The sequence below is a fragment of the Nyctibius grandis genome, chromosome 3 (genome assembly GCF_013368605.1).
Source record: "Nyctibius grandis isolate bNycGra1 chromosome 3, bNycGra1.pri, whole genome shotgun sequence".
Classification (NCBI taxonomy): Eukaryota; Metazoa; Chordata; class Aves; order Nyctibiiformes; family Nyctibiidae; genus Nyctibius; species Nyctibius grandis.
Genome location: NC_090660.1, coordinates 95,852,361 through 95,870,226, shown reverse-complemented (window position 1 = coordinate 95,870,226; position 17,866 = coordinate 95,852,361). Strand labels below are relative to the sequence as shown.

Below are 17,866 nucleotides of genomic sequence, written 5' to 3'. Positions count from 1 at the left end.
CCCCTGCCTCGCTTCCGTTCTACTAGCGTCTTGCCTCTACCTTCAGAAGCAGAAAGCATCAAGATAAAGACACAAAAATGACCGAGTTTTGGCTGATTTCTGCTCCTGGGGAAAAAACCTGTCAACAGACATGGGAGAAACTACATGCAGCAACAACAAAAAATAACAGTCTTTCTACTAATTCAAAGTTCAATATTCCAGACTTGAAGGTATGTAAGCCCCATGTCATATCCTCAGAAGTCTGTTTGGTTTGCGTCATCTTTGTTTCTTTAGACTAAAACTGTAGGTGGGGAATACTTGCAGACTTCTCAGAGAGAACTGCTGACTCCTTTTGATGTTTGTGTGTGTATCTAAAAAATACTTTAGATGACAATTATCTTTTTCCTGAAATTCTAAGTTAAAAATTCTTCGCTCTGTAAGTTTTAAAGGTTCAGCAGTCTGTGTTCTTTCAGCTAATACAGCTGTTTTTCCAGGGAAAGTAGTCTTGAATTCATACTGCTAGCAGTTAGCTGGAGAAGAAAATTAGAAGAAAAATGGAGACCTGTGATCTGAGTATTCAGATGATACAGTTTCCTTTGGTTTTCTGTTTGGAGTGGTTTGGTTTTTTGTTGGTTTGGGTTTTTGTTGTTGTTGTTGTTGTTATTTTGGGTTTTTTTGTTTTGTTTTGTTTTTTACTTCTGAGTTGTCTGCTTCTTTTCTGGCTGGGGTGCAGTGAAAAGGCTCGATTTAAAATACAGGGGTTGATCAAACAGCTGCTGCCTTTTGTCTGTCCAGAAGTAACATTATTCTGTTAGAGGAGGGGTTGTCTCCGGCTGAGCATTCCAGTGTGACCTGCTGATGTGTGTCATATAAAACGGGAAGGAAACTGTTTGAACTATTACTGTGAGAAGTGAAGAGAAACAATCAGTTTCTCTTGGTTAAATACAATTATCAGGGTATGGAAAAGTTATGAGCCAGTGTATTTGTTGGGAAAAGGTCTGTCCTGACACGTGAGTGTTTCTTGAACAAGAAGAATTGTGAGCTCAGTTAATTGAGTGAAAGCTCATCAAAGTGTATCAAAATGAAGAGGAAAAAATGCCATCAGTCTCTGTCTACAGAATGGATCAAGTTCAGGTGGCGTGATGCCTTGTTCCTGTCTCTGCTAAGGAATGGGCCCAGGGCACAAAGTGCTTCAGTGTGTCTTTTAAGAGGATCTTACAACTGCCATAACTTAGATTCACATTTAGACTGTCCTGAGTTACTTCAAGAGATATACTAGTGGAGGTAAGAAAAGGGGCTACAACAAAGGTCTGTCTCCTCCCAGGAGATCTTTGGACGCGAGTTGGGATGCCTTTCGAATTGTAGGGTGCCTACAGCAATTAGAAAGTTATCACTGAAAACTGATGTGGCCTATTTGGGTTATTGTGCTGTTTCTGCTCCCTGCTTCAGGGGCAGAAGCTGACTATACTATATACAATGGGAAACAGTCTGGCTTCTGTGGACGTGGTAAAACTGTTTAAGGAGTGAGATCCTTTAGTTAAAACTTATTGAAACAGTGATTTAATCTCCATTGAACAGCAGCATTATTGCTTAAAGACTTACTTGTCCTGTGGCTTATAAGTGACTAGTCAAAACATTAGCTTCCTTATTCTGCATGTAGTTCAGAAGAAGGTGGGGCATGGAAAGCAATTTGGTTGTCGTGTTACTTAAGTAATTGCGCTTGTTTCTGCTTCAAAGCTAAAGAGAACAGGAATCATGTAAAGTAACAGGAATATGTAAATGCAAAACATAGAGAACAAAGATGCTAGACTAAAATTAATGTTAGTAGTATCTTGACTAGACAGCAGATACAGTTACGCGTAATAATATTTCAGCAAGAAATATAAACTAGTAGCTAAAGTATTAAAGAAAAGAAGAGTCATCTTTTTGGAGGTATCTCCTACTTTCAGGAGAGAGAGAGAAAACCAAAGAAACACTGATGTTATATGACCTGTTTAAAAATAATCACCCTTTGGCTGTTGAACTTGAGCATAGCTATACTGTTTTTACACTTTTTGATGTCTTAGACCCATTTGAAACTTCTTTATGAAAGAGCTAAACAGAATATTTTACTGTGCTGTGATTTTCATGTTTGAATTATATAGATTCTAAAAAGGTAAGTGTCATCCCTGGCCCCAGAAAGGTATATGTATTGCTCTAGATTATTACATTAAATTAGGGAAGAAAGTGTTTTGTGGAGGAGAGGGGAAGAAAGAGTGAAAGCTTGTAAACAAGCTAGATATTTCATTACTCCACATGCAAAAAGTCCAGACTCCTGTTGGTCTGACTCTTGCAGTATTCTTGTATGTTCAAAGTTTTCAGTGTTCTGGTTGCTTCCAGGACTGAGATATCTGATTACAGAAATTTCAGATTTGATCTAAAGCAGTAAATCAAATGCTGAAGCAAGTGACTTGTGGGAAGTGCAGCCAATTCATAATGTAAAAGTTGTTTTAACATGTTTTGGATGGCTGGAATGCAGGACTGAAACTGTGCACCAAACTAGAGTGTGCTAGATCTGATACAGTGGTGCTTTAGGGGTATCTTGAGCAAATGAAACACAGTGTGACTTTGTTAAAGCAACAAGTCTGAAATGTTGGAGTACAGTATTTTTGTAGTTCTGTAAAGCTACCTGTTCAGGAGATGTAACTTTTATTGTAATTTGTTTTTCTTGTTCTATGTTTATACACAATTGCTAATGCATTTTGATCTTTCCTTCTAGGTTGGCACACTGGATGTTTTGGTTGGTCTGTCAGATGAGCTGGCTAAACTGGATGCATTTGTGGAGGGGTAACAGTTTATTTTTACTAGCGTGCAAAATATTAGAATAATAATGTGATGGTTTGCCGAGTCCTAACAATACATGGATTATTTTCAACTTTTTTTGTTTCATAGTGATCCTCTGTAGGCAGTCGGATTTCAGTAAGCTAAGCTGCTGTATTTCCTAGTATCTGTACTTGGAAAAAAAAAGATGATCTGAACTTCTTGTGGAATAGTGGAACATTATGCGTTGATGAAGGATATTTCTCCCTATAGTAGTGCTGTGTGCTGCCGGGTGCTGGAGAACTGTTAAGAATTGAGCCTGACAGCTGCAGGAAGTGATGATGAAATGGAGTAAAAATTGTTCCTTTAGCAAGTTAGAGTACTACTTACAGACTTTGAGAAGGTAACCACATTCTTTGCTAATCCACAGAGATGATGAAACAGCATTAAATTAAAATGCAAAAGCTGTTCATTTTGAAGAACCAATTGTCCTTTGAAAGTGATTTTGAACAAATGTAACAAAATGTCACATAACCAGAACTTGTGGAGCTATCTTCTGTTTCAAGGAGAGAAGTGTTATGTAGTTGTTTTTAAACAGAAAAGGAAACTATTTGGCCTGGCACATGTGAGTAATATTAAACATAGCTTTTCTAGTGAGGAAGTCATGTGCTATGTGTCAGATCTCATGAGGGTTTAGGGCTCTCCATAGCTCTTCAGTTATCTTTGGTGTTTCATTGTCACGATTGCCTTGTGACATCATTATTGATGATTTCTACCTCAGGATCTATTTTTAGAAAGGAGTTAGGATTTTGAAAGTACCACAGACTTCAAAAAAAGATTGGAGTATAGTGAGATTACACCTGAAGTCAACCCTTGTTACCTGGAGGTGAGGGAAGTAGCCTCACCTTGTTGAGAACTGATGAGTAGCAACACTAGAGAAGGATTTAAATAAAGTTCTAGCATGTGTCGAAGAAGTTGATCTCCTTCAGATACTGAGCCCAGTTTCTGTTCTTGGAAAGCTTATATGTAAAGCAATCAACTCTTCCTTTTTGATCCAATCTCTTAATTCTTTTCCCAGGCAATTTCAGATCAGTTTCATGAATGATATTTCTCAAAATGGCAGTTTTTCATTCTTTTTTTAATATCTTTATCTTTCATTTTTCAGTGTTGTAAAGAAAGTGGCCCAGTATATGGCTGATGTTCTAGAAGACAGTAAAGATAAAGTTCAGGAGAATCTTCTGGCTAATGGAGGTAAAGTGTTAACCATGATACGTGCATCCTAAAAGTGATAGGAGGGAAGGCAATGATCCTGAAACATGTTGAATGCGGCTTCTCTGTATGACATTCTGAAAGCCTAGTCTGGACATGGAAGTACTTTTTTCCATGAGTCACTTGCCCTGAAACAAGTTATAGGGTCCAGAATGGCAAGAGATTAGACTTATGTGTTAAGTACTCACTTACAGAAGACTTTTGATCCTTTAGGGCTGTATTTTGACATCACTGGTCTCTGGTGGAACATAAAAATCACTGTTACTGATCACTGTAAACATTCTTTGTATTAGTCTGTCATCTGAATAGGTATGATTTTATGTAAGCTATGCTGGAATACTCATTTGTTCCCGAACTGTGATAAAACAACTGTCTTTATAAAACTAGTTGCCTCATGGAAATATTTGCCTATTTTATCATAGTAAAGAGTTGCACTGATCTCTAAATCAATATTTTGTTTTCATTAGCCATGTCATAAAATTTAGCATAGCTTGTATTGATGCAGGAGAGGCTAATATGAGTGACTTAATTAGGACCTCTGCACTTGTCTTAGTGTTAACACAGTTACTCTTATATAGGGGCTTGAAGTAGTCTCTCTCATAGATAGCTTTACAGAACTGTTGCTTCAGGTGAGCCACATAATCTTTGCTGCCTTTTTTCCCATCGTAACCCTCCCTTCTCCCACGCATTCTCCACATAAAGCAAAAACTTGTGGGTTTTGTCTGTGCTTCTCTAGCCATCGTTGACTCAGTAGTAAATATCATTTAGGGTCTACACAGGCGGAGAAACCAATATCTGAAGGCATAGGTCACAGGTAACTTACAACTTGATTGTTTATTTTCAAATTTCTTAAGCAACAGGGTCCACACATGTGAAGGTCCACATTCTGTTACAGTACTCTTCTGTTACAGCAATCCTACATGGAATATAATACATCAGTCTTTTTATTGTCTATCTTAACAAAGTCATTCTTTAAAATTTTAGTTGACTTGGTCACCTATATAACAAGGTTCCAGTGGGATATGGCCAAATATCCAATCAAGCAGTCCTTGAAGAATATTTCAGAAATTATTGCAAAGGTAAGGTAATTTGTTCTATAAAACTTTCCTACTTGAACTTGAGATATCTATGCACAAAACTTGGTACTCAAAGGTATTTGTCTGTTTTTGTTAGCTTCATCTAACTTTGATAACAATAGTAGTGAACCTGGTAGCAGTGTCTGTGTTTTAATAATCAAAGAAGTATATTAGGATGGGAATAGGATTTGCAGAGTGCTCCCTGAAGGCCATCATGCTGTCTTTGCTGATTTTTGTTTCCTAAGATCACTGAATTAACAAATAAATAGCTAGCAAATGATGCCACTTACGTTTAAATTTTGCTGTACTGACATCATGCCATTTGTCTGATGTTCTCAAACTTTGTGGGTTATTAGCAGTGAACCAGAGAACTTATTTACCTTCTGAAAGCTATGTCACTCAGTTGTGAGGGGAAAAATAAGCCTTCAACATTACATGTGAGGAAAGCTCATTTGAGTGTTGTCATGGGTTTTTGCCCCGTCTTTACCTTGTTAAAGTTTTTCACACTTTAGGGATTTCATTTGGTTTGTACTTGCTGTGAGCATATGTAGGGTCCTCAGCAGTGACTTACTGTATTCAGTGAAAGAGTTCTCTGTAAACTACCCTTGCTTTAATATCTTCCCAGCTTTTCCATTTTTTTTTCTTTTATGTTTTCTGTAATCTGCAAACTGACTCTTGGAATTATCTGTGTCAATAAAATACATAACCCGGAAAAAAGAAGCAGCTGCTGTGGATACCTGTAGAGATAGTCTTTGGTGATGGGTGTGTGGGAACTATAATTGGGGTGAGGATGGGGGTAAGTGCAGGCAGACTCATGCTTTGCTATAACTGCATCTTCTCTAGAGTTAGTTGCTTTCATGACACTATTATTTTAAATTTTTTTCAGATATTACAAAATCTTAACATATGGTACATAGCTGACTGAGAATGTAACTAACACTTTCATTTGGTATTTTCTTTGGGGCTATCACTGCATCTTGTATTTACTCCATAAATTACACTCAGTAACTATTCCTGGAAGACACTGCAGTGTGGAGTTTTGTTGGAGGAAGACTGATTGTCTCACGACTCTTAAGATTTGCACATTAAAAATATCCCACAGATATAAAATAATAATCTTAATATCTGACACTACTTAAGTACATAAGTTTTTGCTTCTTTAGAACGTATCAGAATGAAGCATTCAGCTGTTTACAGCAGCTACTTGGCAGGTATAGACATGAAGTTTAAGTTGAGAGTAGAGGAACTTGGTGGGGAAAGAGGGATAGAGAGAACATAAGAAGGCAGGGTGAAGTGGTTTCTACAAGTCTTATCAAGGAAGTGGTTCTTGAAAAAGTTCCTTTCCTTTGGTTTGGCCTTAGGACAGGCATGGAAGTTACTGAATTAAAAAAGGAAAAAAAAAGTCTTCAACGTGTTTTGTCTCATTTTTGGAACTTACCTGTTGCCATAGTATAGAACTTGGTTTTGTAGCTATTAAGTTTGTTGAAAAAGCAACAAAGAACATGAAGGGATATGCCCTTTATGGAAATATTACCAAGGATTCAGTGCATGTTATCCTGTGTCCTGGAGTTTGCTAGAAAAATTATCTGCTTGCAGCAAAGTTGTACTCCAGAACCTGAACTTCAAATTAAATAACTAGCTTAGAGACCTCATTGAGTTATTAGACTGGATACTAAACACAGAGAAACAGGTCTGCTCGAGTTCAGCGTGAATCATCCTGTTGAGGGGTTCCATTACTCTGCATGTTTAGCTGTACCTATCTTCTGTAAGGACAGCTTCAAGGACACCTATGTGTTAAATCTAATTTCAAATAATTTAAAAATGTTTTCAATTGTGAGCTACAGATGTGTGTCCATAAAGTGGAAAAGAGAAGGAAGATGACTGAAATTGCCTTATGTTCTTGTAGAAGCGACACCTGGGAGATAATGTCACAGGACTTGAAGCAGTTTTGTCCAAAACATAGTTAAAATCTTCACTTTGGCATGTGATTAACATGAAGATATAGGAAAAGTTATAGAGCTACATTAATTAAAATCTGTGAAGCCTCTTGACATGTTGGTGTTAAAATAACTTGAAAAGCTTGTCAAATCACCAGATACTGCTTTTCCTGTATGGTTTTATATCCTCCTCACTGACTATGGCAGCAGATTCTGATGTCTGCCAAAATGAGAGAGTAAAGGCAACTGCAGTGGAGAGTTTGTCAGTTGAGGCAAAATTATAGCAGCATTGGAAACATTTAAAATAAAAGGAAATCTGCTGAAACTATCCATCAAGTTTTTTCAGCCTTTAACTTTCAGAAGTATTGTGAACCCCAGTGTCAGTAGTGAAGACTTCGAAGATGGTATCTGTGCCATGTGAGAGCTGTCACTTAATCTAGTCATTCTTTGTATTTGAAATTACAGTCCTAAGACTGTTATTCAAGGAGACAACTTCGGTAGCTTTAGTGCCCTAGTCTAATGTTTTCAGCAGCCCAGGTATCTAATGGAGTATAGCAGCTCAGTTATAGAGAAGACACTCGTGTATTGCCAATGACTGTGTAAGTGGTTTAAATATCTGGGTTTTGCTATGTGTAGAAATAGGCCCACTGTGTTGGATTGATGCTTTCTTCAGCAATATCATGGGTCTGCGTCATTTTGCAATGGCATTTGTGAGTTACCCACCAATTCTACTTCCAGAAGGAAGTTTGTATTGTTGCTTCATTTGGCAGTTTTACACAAATACATTTTCAAGAGCTCTGCTGTGACATTGAGGTCTGTGGTTCTGCATTCTGTTTTAGTAGGAAGCAAAGCTGATTCTTGTTTACAGTAAACTCCAGTCAGTGCAGCAGTAACAGGCTTTTGTCTAAACAGTCATCTTTTAAAAGGCTACTGACTTTACAAATGAGAGCAATTAAAGTATTACAATTAGGAAACAATGAATGGAATTGGTTCATAAAGGCGGTGTTTGATATCAATGGGTTTTGCTTTTTGTCATTAAACAGTGCATAGTTAGACTGTTGTTGAAAGTTTTGATCCTTGGAAAAGGTGGAGGGGGAAGGTTGTTGGTCTGGGAAAAAGTCCAAATGCACAAAGGTATTAGCTTCATAGCTTCTGATTAATTTTTCCCCTAATGCTGTATTCTAGCTGTACAAAAAAAAAATGACGTTAGTGCCATTTCTTGTAGTATAAAAAAGTTTTCGTGAAGATGTGTGCTTTGTGATGCCTGCTGAAACGTTTCACATGCTTTGCTAAAGGTTACATCAGCCAAAGAATTTAAATAACCTTAAATACTCACCTGTTTGTCTAAAGCATTGCTGTATCTGTAAAGGTGCAAGCCATTCACATGTTGCCAAATGAAACTATCAAAATGTTGAGGCTTTTAATGACTTCTTCCTGCTACAGACAAGTGAACTTATGTGTTACTATAAACAAGGTCACTGTATAACTAAGTGATGTTGCTTTTAAGAGAGCTTTATTTTGTGGAAATAAAATCATATCTGAATCCTCAAGCTGAAGTGTTGCATGCAAACAAAATGTTTTGTCAACACCTAAGTCCAAATAAAGGGAGAGTCCCTTGGCTGTGTTCAGATACTTGTCCCTGGGAATTTTTATATGCTTGTACCCACATACCATAGTGAGGAAGCAGTGAAGGAGGGAGTAGGGAGCGTTATGGTGCTAGACCAGTACTGTACTATGTTCTTTTAGTTATCCAACTGGTACTATGTATGCTGATTTAAAAATACTTCCTTGTATAGGGTACACACTGATAGGAGTATCATTGGATGTTTAAGACCTGCTAATTGCTTCATTTGTTTTCTGTTCTTCCACTTGCTGCCAACTTACCTAGCTGGGAATTTATCATTTTTGGTAGTCATTCTGATTAATCCTGGAGGGCGAACTTGAGAAAGATGGCTTACTTGAGCAGCAATGGCAAGCCGAATGTGAGAGTCTGAGTCTAAACAGTAAAATAGTTGGAACTTGGATATGAAAGTTTGAAAGATGATTGAAAGCTGCCAGTGTAAACGTAGAATGCTGCCTCTACTTGTTGATTTGACAGATATATTTATTGTCTGAAATAAATTGTATTCAAGTCTGAAATACTGTTTATCTGTCTACCCTGGAACTGGCCCTGTGCAACTTCAGACATTCCAAAATACATAAGTTTTTACTAACTTATGAAGAAAGTCTCTATAAAACAGATTTTTCTTTATAGTTGTAAGCCACTGCCAGTGTAAAACATCAGCATAAAACATGACTTTGTGAAGGGAGATGGTGATATCATTTATTGTATTTTCCTCTGCAAACATACAGAATGGGAAATAGCTCTGGGGGAAAAAAAAAAAAGACATAAAATAATTGTCATAATATTTAGAACTGTAAATAGTAACAGCCATTTGGAATCAAGCAGATGGTGCATTTAGTTGATATTCTGTCTCTGAATGACCAAGGCTGTTCATCTCAAGGAAAGGTGCAAATTGCAGTAGGCAAATGCAGTGCAGCAGAGTCTCCTGTTAAGTTGTAGATGGTGCAAATCATTAATACTTTGGGTTGCTTAATTCTTGATTTGCTACTCATAAAACCGTACCATCATTTTTGTCACTGAAAATCTGATGAGGGAAAAGTAAAATGAGAAGTGAGGTAACAGCTGGAGGAAATGATACCCAGAGTTCACAAGTGTACTTGTATCACAGTAGGAAGGTAAACTTCAAATGACCTCTCCTGTGAGCTGAGATGGAGGGTGGTAGCCTCAAGGTAATGGAGTAGTGATCAGCTGGGTGCAGTAGCATGTCCAGGTGATACCAGAAGAGAATGTGTAACTTTTATTATTGGCTGATTTTCGTTTAAAGGAATTCTATCTTAGAGTTTTCTGAGGTTTGAATGAAGTTTGTCAAATGCTAGAGAAATAAGCATTTTAGCTTGTGTATTTTTCATTAAGTTCTTGTTGGCAGATCTAAGCTTCGAAATTGAGAAATAATTTAAAAACTATTCTAGTTCTTTAGACACTGTTCCTTTTCTTTTTATCTTTAAGGGAGTAAACCAGATTGACAATGATCTGAAAGCAAGAGCCTCAGCGTACAATAATCTGAAAGGGAACCTTCAGAATTTGGAAAGAAAGAATGCGTAAGTCACATTGTTTTTTTGCCAATGTAGCACAGGAAAGTTATGTAACCATGAAACTTAGTAACATCTGAAGAGGTACTGGCTCTAAGCTTAATGTATTTTTGAGGTGTTTATCAATCTTGAATAGCAGCTGTCATAAAAGAACATTTATTACTACTGACTTGCTGGTAATAGCTCACTTGTGATTGATAAGCAATTATGAAATACACAGAAGCATGCACAAATAGTATTAATTGCTGGAGCTTTTGAGAGAAGCTTGCTGTTAAAGTGGTGTGTAACACTGCTACTTAGGTGTCTGTCTAAACAAGGAAGTTTTTCCCTTCAGTCCAATTTATGCTTTAAGCATATCAATGTTACTGGTTTTCTTCCCTCAAAATTAACCAGCAGAGAGACAGCTGTTTGATACATGCAGATAACAAATTAAACAAGGACTGCATGCTGTCTTGTCATGTACATGTGATGATTAATCTGAAATACAGTTGAGGTACAGTAGTTCTGTGCAAATACAGTTGATTAATTTGACCCAACCTAACCATTACAGTTAATGGTACAAGCCTGCTGACTGATTCAGAACCATGGGTCATACTAATGATAGCCATTTTATGAGTGAGCCTTAAGTTCCGCCTTAAGCCATGGTAATTTGTCAGCTAAGCCCCATTAAATCTGGGTATGTTCTTAGTCTTTTGTGAATATGAGGCAATATGCTGCTTTAAATTGTTATGGAGGTTCTGTATGTAGGTCTGTACTAGGTTAGTTGTAACTCTGAGGGTCCATATACTAGACTTCACAATTAATGGTTTTAATGGTTCTTGTGTTTTTAAATCACTTTTAAAAAGAGAACTTGGCTTCTTAAGTGTGTGAGGTGTTTGGAATATGGAAATGACGCACAGCAGTAGAGCTACTGATAAAAACTTTCCGTGACTTTAGGCAGTAAGATATAAAATGCGTATAAGGACCTTTTGTTTGCTCTGCTAATAGCGAATGCTTAAGTAAAATATATTTTTGAAAATGTTATCCTATCAAGCACTAGAACCTGTTGTCCAGACGAATTCCATTCTTAAACATGTATTTAGTCTGGCTGTCTTTGTTTCTCTGCAGGGGAAGCTTGTTAACCAGAAGTCTTGCTGATATTGTAAAGAAAGAGGACTTCGTACTCGATTCAGAATATTTGGTCACGTTATTAGTAATTGTACCGAAGTAAGTTTATTATTTGTACTAAGAGCACAATAAAACAAGAAATATAAATCAAATAATAGATCCCACACCCCTATAATACTGTAAGAAGGGACATCTGAATTTATTTGGGGTTTTCTTGGATGAGTTAACGCAAACTTTTGGATGCTTAGTAGAGGCAAATGAGCCTGTATACCTATATTCCATTGTTCACGAGAACTCATCATAACGAATGCTGAGTGGTCATGAATTTATTTAAGAAACTGGAGATTAGACTTATGTCTCTTACCTAATATTAGCCATGGCTAGTCATGTTGCAGAAGGTATCCTTATGAAAATAATAAGTACTGAGTAAAAACATGACTTGTTTTACATTAGAAGGCTTAAATGATTGAATTATCCTGGTTAGGACTATGCTGGCTTTCACTACTTTGTGAGCAACGTGAACTCTCTACTTCTTTGCTCTGTGCTTTTTCAGATTGCCAGAATGCTGCTTTTTTACTGATCTAAGTCTCTACCAATGGCACACTGCTTATGTCATGACAGAGGTTTGCTGGGAACAGGTTGTTCCTTATCTGAAATGTTTAAACAACAAAAAACTCACCCCACAGATGTCCTTAAGACTCTTGTAAAATGAGGAAATGGCACTAGACTGTCTTTCTGGAGCTGGGAACAAAGAGAGCTTCTAACTTTAAAGATAGCCAGTAGGCTGATTGTCACATGAAGCAGTAGTCTCTCACATGTAAAACTCTGGTGAAAGCAAAACAGTTTTGCAGTGCCTGTAGCAGAAAACAGATGGTTAGCATATCTTGGTGTCCTGGTTTGGCCCAAACCAGGCCAATTAGTCTTAGAGAAACCAAGGTCACTGCTAAATTCCTCACTGCTTATGAGTGAAGAGCCGAAGGGGGGTTGCACCTGCAGGGAGGAGCAGACAGGGCAGGTGACCCAAGATTGACCAACGAGGTATTCCATCCTATACACGTCATTCTCACTTTCCTATTTATCACTAACCCACTGCCTCCTGGAGGTGGGGCCCAGGAGGGAGGGGCCCTCCTTTCTCCCACTGATTGGTATCAGCTTTGCCAATTCTCCAGTTAAAAGCCTGCAGGTGTGATGGCAGGGGAGCTACTGCATTTTCCCCTCTGCCCGTGCTGAGGGGAGCAACTCTGCCTGAGGAGGATTTCCAAGCTCTTGATCTTGGTTTTGTATATATTTGATTATTTCTATTATTCTTATTATACTCTTTTTCATTATTATAGTTTATTAAAACTGTTTTAACTTTCCAACCCGTAAGTCTCTCTCCCTTTTCCCTTTCCCTTCGGGTGTGGGGGGGGGAAGGGTTAACAGAGAGCATCTGCCACAGGTTTAATAGCCAGCCCAGCTTTAAACCGTGACACTTGGCTGTTATTTTTCTTTTACCTTTGACTTGTTTTGGTGTTGAAAGGGTGGAACCTGTTCACCACAACTACAGAAAGGCAGGGCTTCCAAAATGCTCACTCCTTCAGGCAAGTGCAGGGACTCTGGGGAACCCATTTGTAATTGTGGAAAAAGTATTGCTATTAGTAACTCAGAAGAGCAGAGTTACATAAGGAATTTCTAATAAATCTTGACAGTTAAGTCCAGTTGGTCCCCTGAGGTCTGTACTTAATGATGACTAATTTAATTTCATAGTTCTTTGATTTAAAAAAATTTTACACTTGTAAACTTATATGAAGACTGAAGATAGCAAAAGTAACATATTTTATCATTATAGTTTATTTAACAATAATCTTAAAAAAAGCATGAGGAGGACTGTCCCTGATGTCTTGTATATTTCTGACAACCTACACCTGGGCTGGAAGATGTGATGGATTAAATGTTTTTAACTTTTTTTGGAAAAACTTGATCTGTTAATCTAAGATTTCTTACTACAGTACTAAAAGTCGTCTATAACCTGTGTATTTTCTAGGTTAAATTATAATGACTGGGTTAAGCAATATGAAACGCTAGCAGAGATGGTTGTACCACGTTCCAGCAAGTAAGTTGTTAAATGCTAAATCTCATACTTGCATGTGCATATTTTACGTGTTCTTTATCTATAGTGACTTTGAATTTTAAAGATTGGTCAAAAACTTGTCAAAACGTCTATCTTTATAGCTTTATCTTGATTATGTTGTAGTTGAGGAAAAATTCAAAGGAACTAACTCTAGGGTTAACAGAGTTATCAAACTAACTTATGTGGGAAGAGTAAAAGAATTGAGAAGTTAATCTAGTTCAGATCAGGCACATTCAGCTTCAAGTGCATGGTGGGGTTTAGCAACAAATAGTAGCTGCTAACCTGTAAGCTTTATGCATGTATTCAGAGGACTTGAAACAAGTTACATATACTCTTTGAAAGCTGCTGAAGAATGAACTGGAAGTGTAGATGGTTTTCTTGTGTGCAGAGAAAAGTAACTTCTCTCTTTCGGGCTAACAAAGGTCCTCCATACCAGGCTGGTGCTTGGTGTTTGTGGTGGGCAAGGCTGAAGCCAGGATTTGATAATACTGTTAAGCCACTTCAGCAATCTTGTAACCACATTGAAAATAAAGTCAACATGTAGCACAAAGCATTGCTGTGTTGTTAATTTTAACTGCTAGAGTGAGGTTTTGACCAGGCAGATCTGACATTACCAGTTCTACGCCAGTTATAAAATCTGAACTTGCTCTGGCTAACTAACATGTGAGTTGGATCGACTTAAACCTAGTGGGAGATCTGCTAATGATTCTTATTTAATTGCTGGGAAACCATGATGCAGGGATAGCTTAAGAAGAGGTGACTTTGGTATGTTGGATAATGCTTGTATTGAAGACAGTATGACACTGAGGAATCGTCTAGATCTCTTCAAGCTTTTTTCCTAAGGTGAATCATAGAATGGTTTTGGTTGGAAGGGACCTTAAAGATCATCTAGTTCCAACCCCCCTGCCACAGGCAGGGACACCTTTCCTCTAGACCAGGTTGCTCAAAGCCTCATTCAACGTGGCCTTAAACACTGCCAGGGAGGGGACAGCCACAGGTTCTCTGGGCAACCTGTTCCAGTGTCTCACTACCCTCACAGTAAAGAATTTCTTCCTGTTATCTCATCTAAATCTACTCTCTTTCAGTTTAAAACTGTTCCCCCTCATCCTATCACTACTTGCCCTTGAAAAAAGTCCCTCTCCAGCTTTCCTGTAGGCCCCCCTGCAGGTACTGGAAGGCTGCTATGAGGTCTCCCTGGAGTCTTCTCTTCTCTAGGCTGAAGAGCCCCAGCTCTCTCAGCCTTTCTTCACAGCAGAGGTGCTCCAGCCCTCTGATCGTCTTCGTGGCCCTCCTCTGGACTTGCTCCAACAGCTCCATGTCCTTCTTATGTTGGGGGCCCCAGAGCTGAATGCAGTACTCCAGGTGGGGTCTCATGAGAGCGGAGTAAAGGGGCGGAATCACCTCCTTCAACCTGCTGGCCATGCTGCTTTTGATGCAGCCCAGGATACGGTTGGCCTTCTGGGCTGCAAGCACTCACTGCCAGCTCATGTTGAGCTTCTCGTCAGCCATCACCCCCAAATCCTTCTCCTCAGGGCTGCTCTTGATCCATTCTCCGCCCAGCCTGTATTTGTGCTTGGGATTGCCCCGACTCACATGAGATGTGAAGTCTCAGGATAAGCAGTATAGTCTTCAACTATAAAATAGTAAATCTGGGCGTCATCTTTACAGCCTAAGAAACACTTTTTCTTACAACCTGTGTCTTTTTAATTTATGTCCTTTTCTATTTTAAATCCATTTCCTTTTTCTTTAAAGCACACATTTCTAAAGAGTTCTGTAGTCCAGATTTTTCAGTATTAAACCAGCTTTAGTTCCTTTTTCTGTAAAATAATTTTAACTTGAACAGATATCCAGACATGTATGAAGTGTTCCTGAGTGGTGATATCTCTGAATGTGAAATGGAAACTGCTATCCTTTATGAAGGGAGTAATTAAGAGCAGTTGCTACAGTTTCAGTTACTTTCTGTATAAGATGTTTAATTTAGGAACTAATCCTGTGTGATTATCGACATTTATGTTCTTGCCCAGTAGTTATAAAGTACAGCTTAAGCTACTGTATGTCAGATCTGTGGTGACTTGAACCTTTTTAATTCTGACACTTTTTTTCCTGTGTAGTGTACTCTTTGAGGATCAAGACAGTTACCTTTGTAACGTTACCTTGTTCAGGAAGGCAGTGGATGACTTCAAGCATAAAGCCAGAGAATATAAGTAAGGCTTATTTTGTGTGTTCTGTCTTTCATGCTTTGAAGGATCTCTAGATAGCCACTTTTGATTTCATTCACTTCCAAATGCAGATTTATGGTCCGTGACTTCCAGTATAATGAAGAAGAGATGAAAGCGGATAAAGAAGAAATGAATAGACTGTCAACTGACAAGAAGAAACAGTTTGTAAGTCTGTATAAACTAGTCATTATAGAAGCATGAGACATCTAAGACTTGTTATTGCTACATAACAATTTCATGAACTTGTGATTCTGAGAAAGCATTGCAAGGATGACATGAGGTAGCCTGCCACCCAGCTAATCTGCTCAGGGGTAATTGAGTTTCCTGTAGCACAAATGCCTCTCACTGTGTTGAACCAAGTGCTGATGTTGCACCTGATAATATATTAAGTTTGAAACTGGACGCATATTTGAATGAAATAATCAGATATTAGTAAAAAGGTCTTTAACATAGTTAGCCCACGGCAGCTGAGATGGTGTACTGAAGAGACAATGGAAGTCTCATTAAATTTCTCTTTACTTAGTATCGAAATACCCTTGAGCCGTTATGTCCACAGTGAACTCTGCCTTTTAAGTTGTCTTTATTATCATGGTACAGATATTGAGTATCTGCTTAAACATGCTTAATGGGCTGGATCTTTTTCTGAAGTTTGAATAAGAATTTTTTTTTTTTCTTTCCTTTCACAGGGGCCTCTGGTTCGGTGGCTCAAAGTTAATTTCAGTGAAGCTTTCATTGCATGGATTCATGTAAAAGCACTACGGGTTTTTGTTGAATCTGTTTTAAGGTAATGAGGCAGACCTGAATAGTGCTTTTCTTCGTAGGCTTTCTAAGAATTTACATGTAGCTTGGGTTTGCCAAACTGAGGTGTGTGAATGCCAGTCTCCTGGGAAGGAGGAAACAAGAAGTAGGGCAGTAAGAATAGCCGATGGCAACAGCTCTTGTTGCCAGTTGTGGAGTATTTGAGGTAGATAATTGGGTATCTTGCCCCTTGGATAGTCTTTCCACTAGTGCTTTAGGAATTACAGGTAAGTTGCAGCAAGGTATTGTTTCTGATTCTTAGCTTGCTTTATGAGCTGCTTGTAGAAAGAGCTTATTATATCTTCTATTTAAGTGGGAAATGTGAATAGTTCAGAATAAAAAGTATTCAGGATTTAGTAATATAGCTTCACATCTTGAAATGTATGCTTTTTCTTTAAAACATGCCTTTCTAAGAATTTTGTAATCTAAATTTTTCAGATTTAAACCATTCAGTATTCTAACTATAAAATTTCTCGGCATTTTTTTTCATGCCTATCTAGAAGTAGAGTTACAAAGTTGGCTTAAGAACAGCTGTAGTTCTTCTGCAGAAGGAAAGACCTAGATTTTTTTTTTAGAGTTGAAAGGACTTCTGCCTTTGTCAGTCAGAAACCAGAAAGGTTTTTTTAGCCTTTTTGGTAAGTTATCATAAAGGTGACAACCAGAGGAGAAAACATCATATTAACTTGCATTCTAGTCTTTCATAGCTGCTACGGGCTTATTTTGAAGACAAACTTGAGTAAGGAAGAAAGCTGAACTTGATTTGGGTATTGGCAAATGTTTCCACACACCTAGAAACGAGGACTGAGTAGAGACTAGATTCTCCACCTAGTGGCGTAAACAAAGTCTTGCAAGTAAATTAGTTGGAATGTTCAAAACTTGGTCTGAGGCTTCAGGTAACTTTGAGAATTGTGCCAGGTACTCAAGGATTTAAAATTATTTTAAAAGCATTTAGACTTCCTCTTTTGTTATTTTAAACTTGAATAAAGAAGTTCTACTTTATTGATGCCTTTTGAATTGTAGAAACATAATGGTCTTGCAGAAATGAAAATAATTTCCTCTTCAGCAATAGGATTCTTTCTCAAAATAAAATTCTGCTTTGAAAGGATGAAAGGAGGCTTATTTCAGCATTTTCATAGTTTTCTGCTTGATTTCCTCAGGTATGGTTTGCCAGTTAACTTCCAGGCAATGCTGCTTCAGCCTAATAAGAAAACAATGAAGAAACTGAGGGAGGTTTTGTATGATTTATACAAACACCTTGACAGCAGTGCAGCCGCTATCATTGATGTAAGTATTTTTGTAACTGCTATTCCCCTTCAATATTAGGTTTAGTCTCTTTAAACAAAAAAAAGTCTATTGGCTTTACTAAAAAGCTACACCTATCTATATTCTCCATCATTCTCTCACAGTACAAAAAATTAT

The 17,866-nt window shown here is 37.9% G+C and overlaps 1 protein-coding gene across 5 annotated transcripts in view; it reads left to right on the top strand.

Annotated features, from left to right (window-relative positions):
* ATP6V1C1 (ATPase H+ transporting V1 subunit C1) overlaps positions 1-17,866 on the top strand; it is a 56,740-nt gene that overhangs the window by 37,211 nt on the left and 1,663 nt on the right. For all 5 annotated transcript variants that reach the window (XM_068395904.1, XM_068395905.1, XM_068395906.1 and 2 more), the window contains 11 exons: positions 27-209; positions 2,738-2,805; positions 3,944-4,029; positions 5,032-5,126; positions 10,131-10,222; positions 11,321-11,419; positions 13,344-13,412; positions 15,542-15,634; positions 15,721-15,814; positions 16,336-16,433; positions 17,605-17,731. In XM_068395904.1, coding sequence (XP_068252005.1) covers positions 78-209; positions 2,738-2,805; positions 3,944-4,029; positions 5,032-5,126; positions 10,131-10,222; positions 11,321-11,419; positions 13,344-13,412; positions 15,542-15,634; positions 15,721-15,814; positions 16,336-16,433; positions 17,605-17,731 — 1,053 coding nt within the window. In that variant the 5' untranslated portion in view covers positions 27-77. The remainder of the gene's footprint in view (positions 1-26; positions 210-2,737; positions 2,806-3,943; positions 4,030-5,031; positions 5,127-10,130; positions 10,223-11,320; positions 11,420-13,343; positions 13,413-15,541; positions 15,635-15,720; positions 15,815-16,335; positions 16,434-17,604; positions 17,732-17,866) is intronic.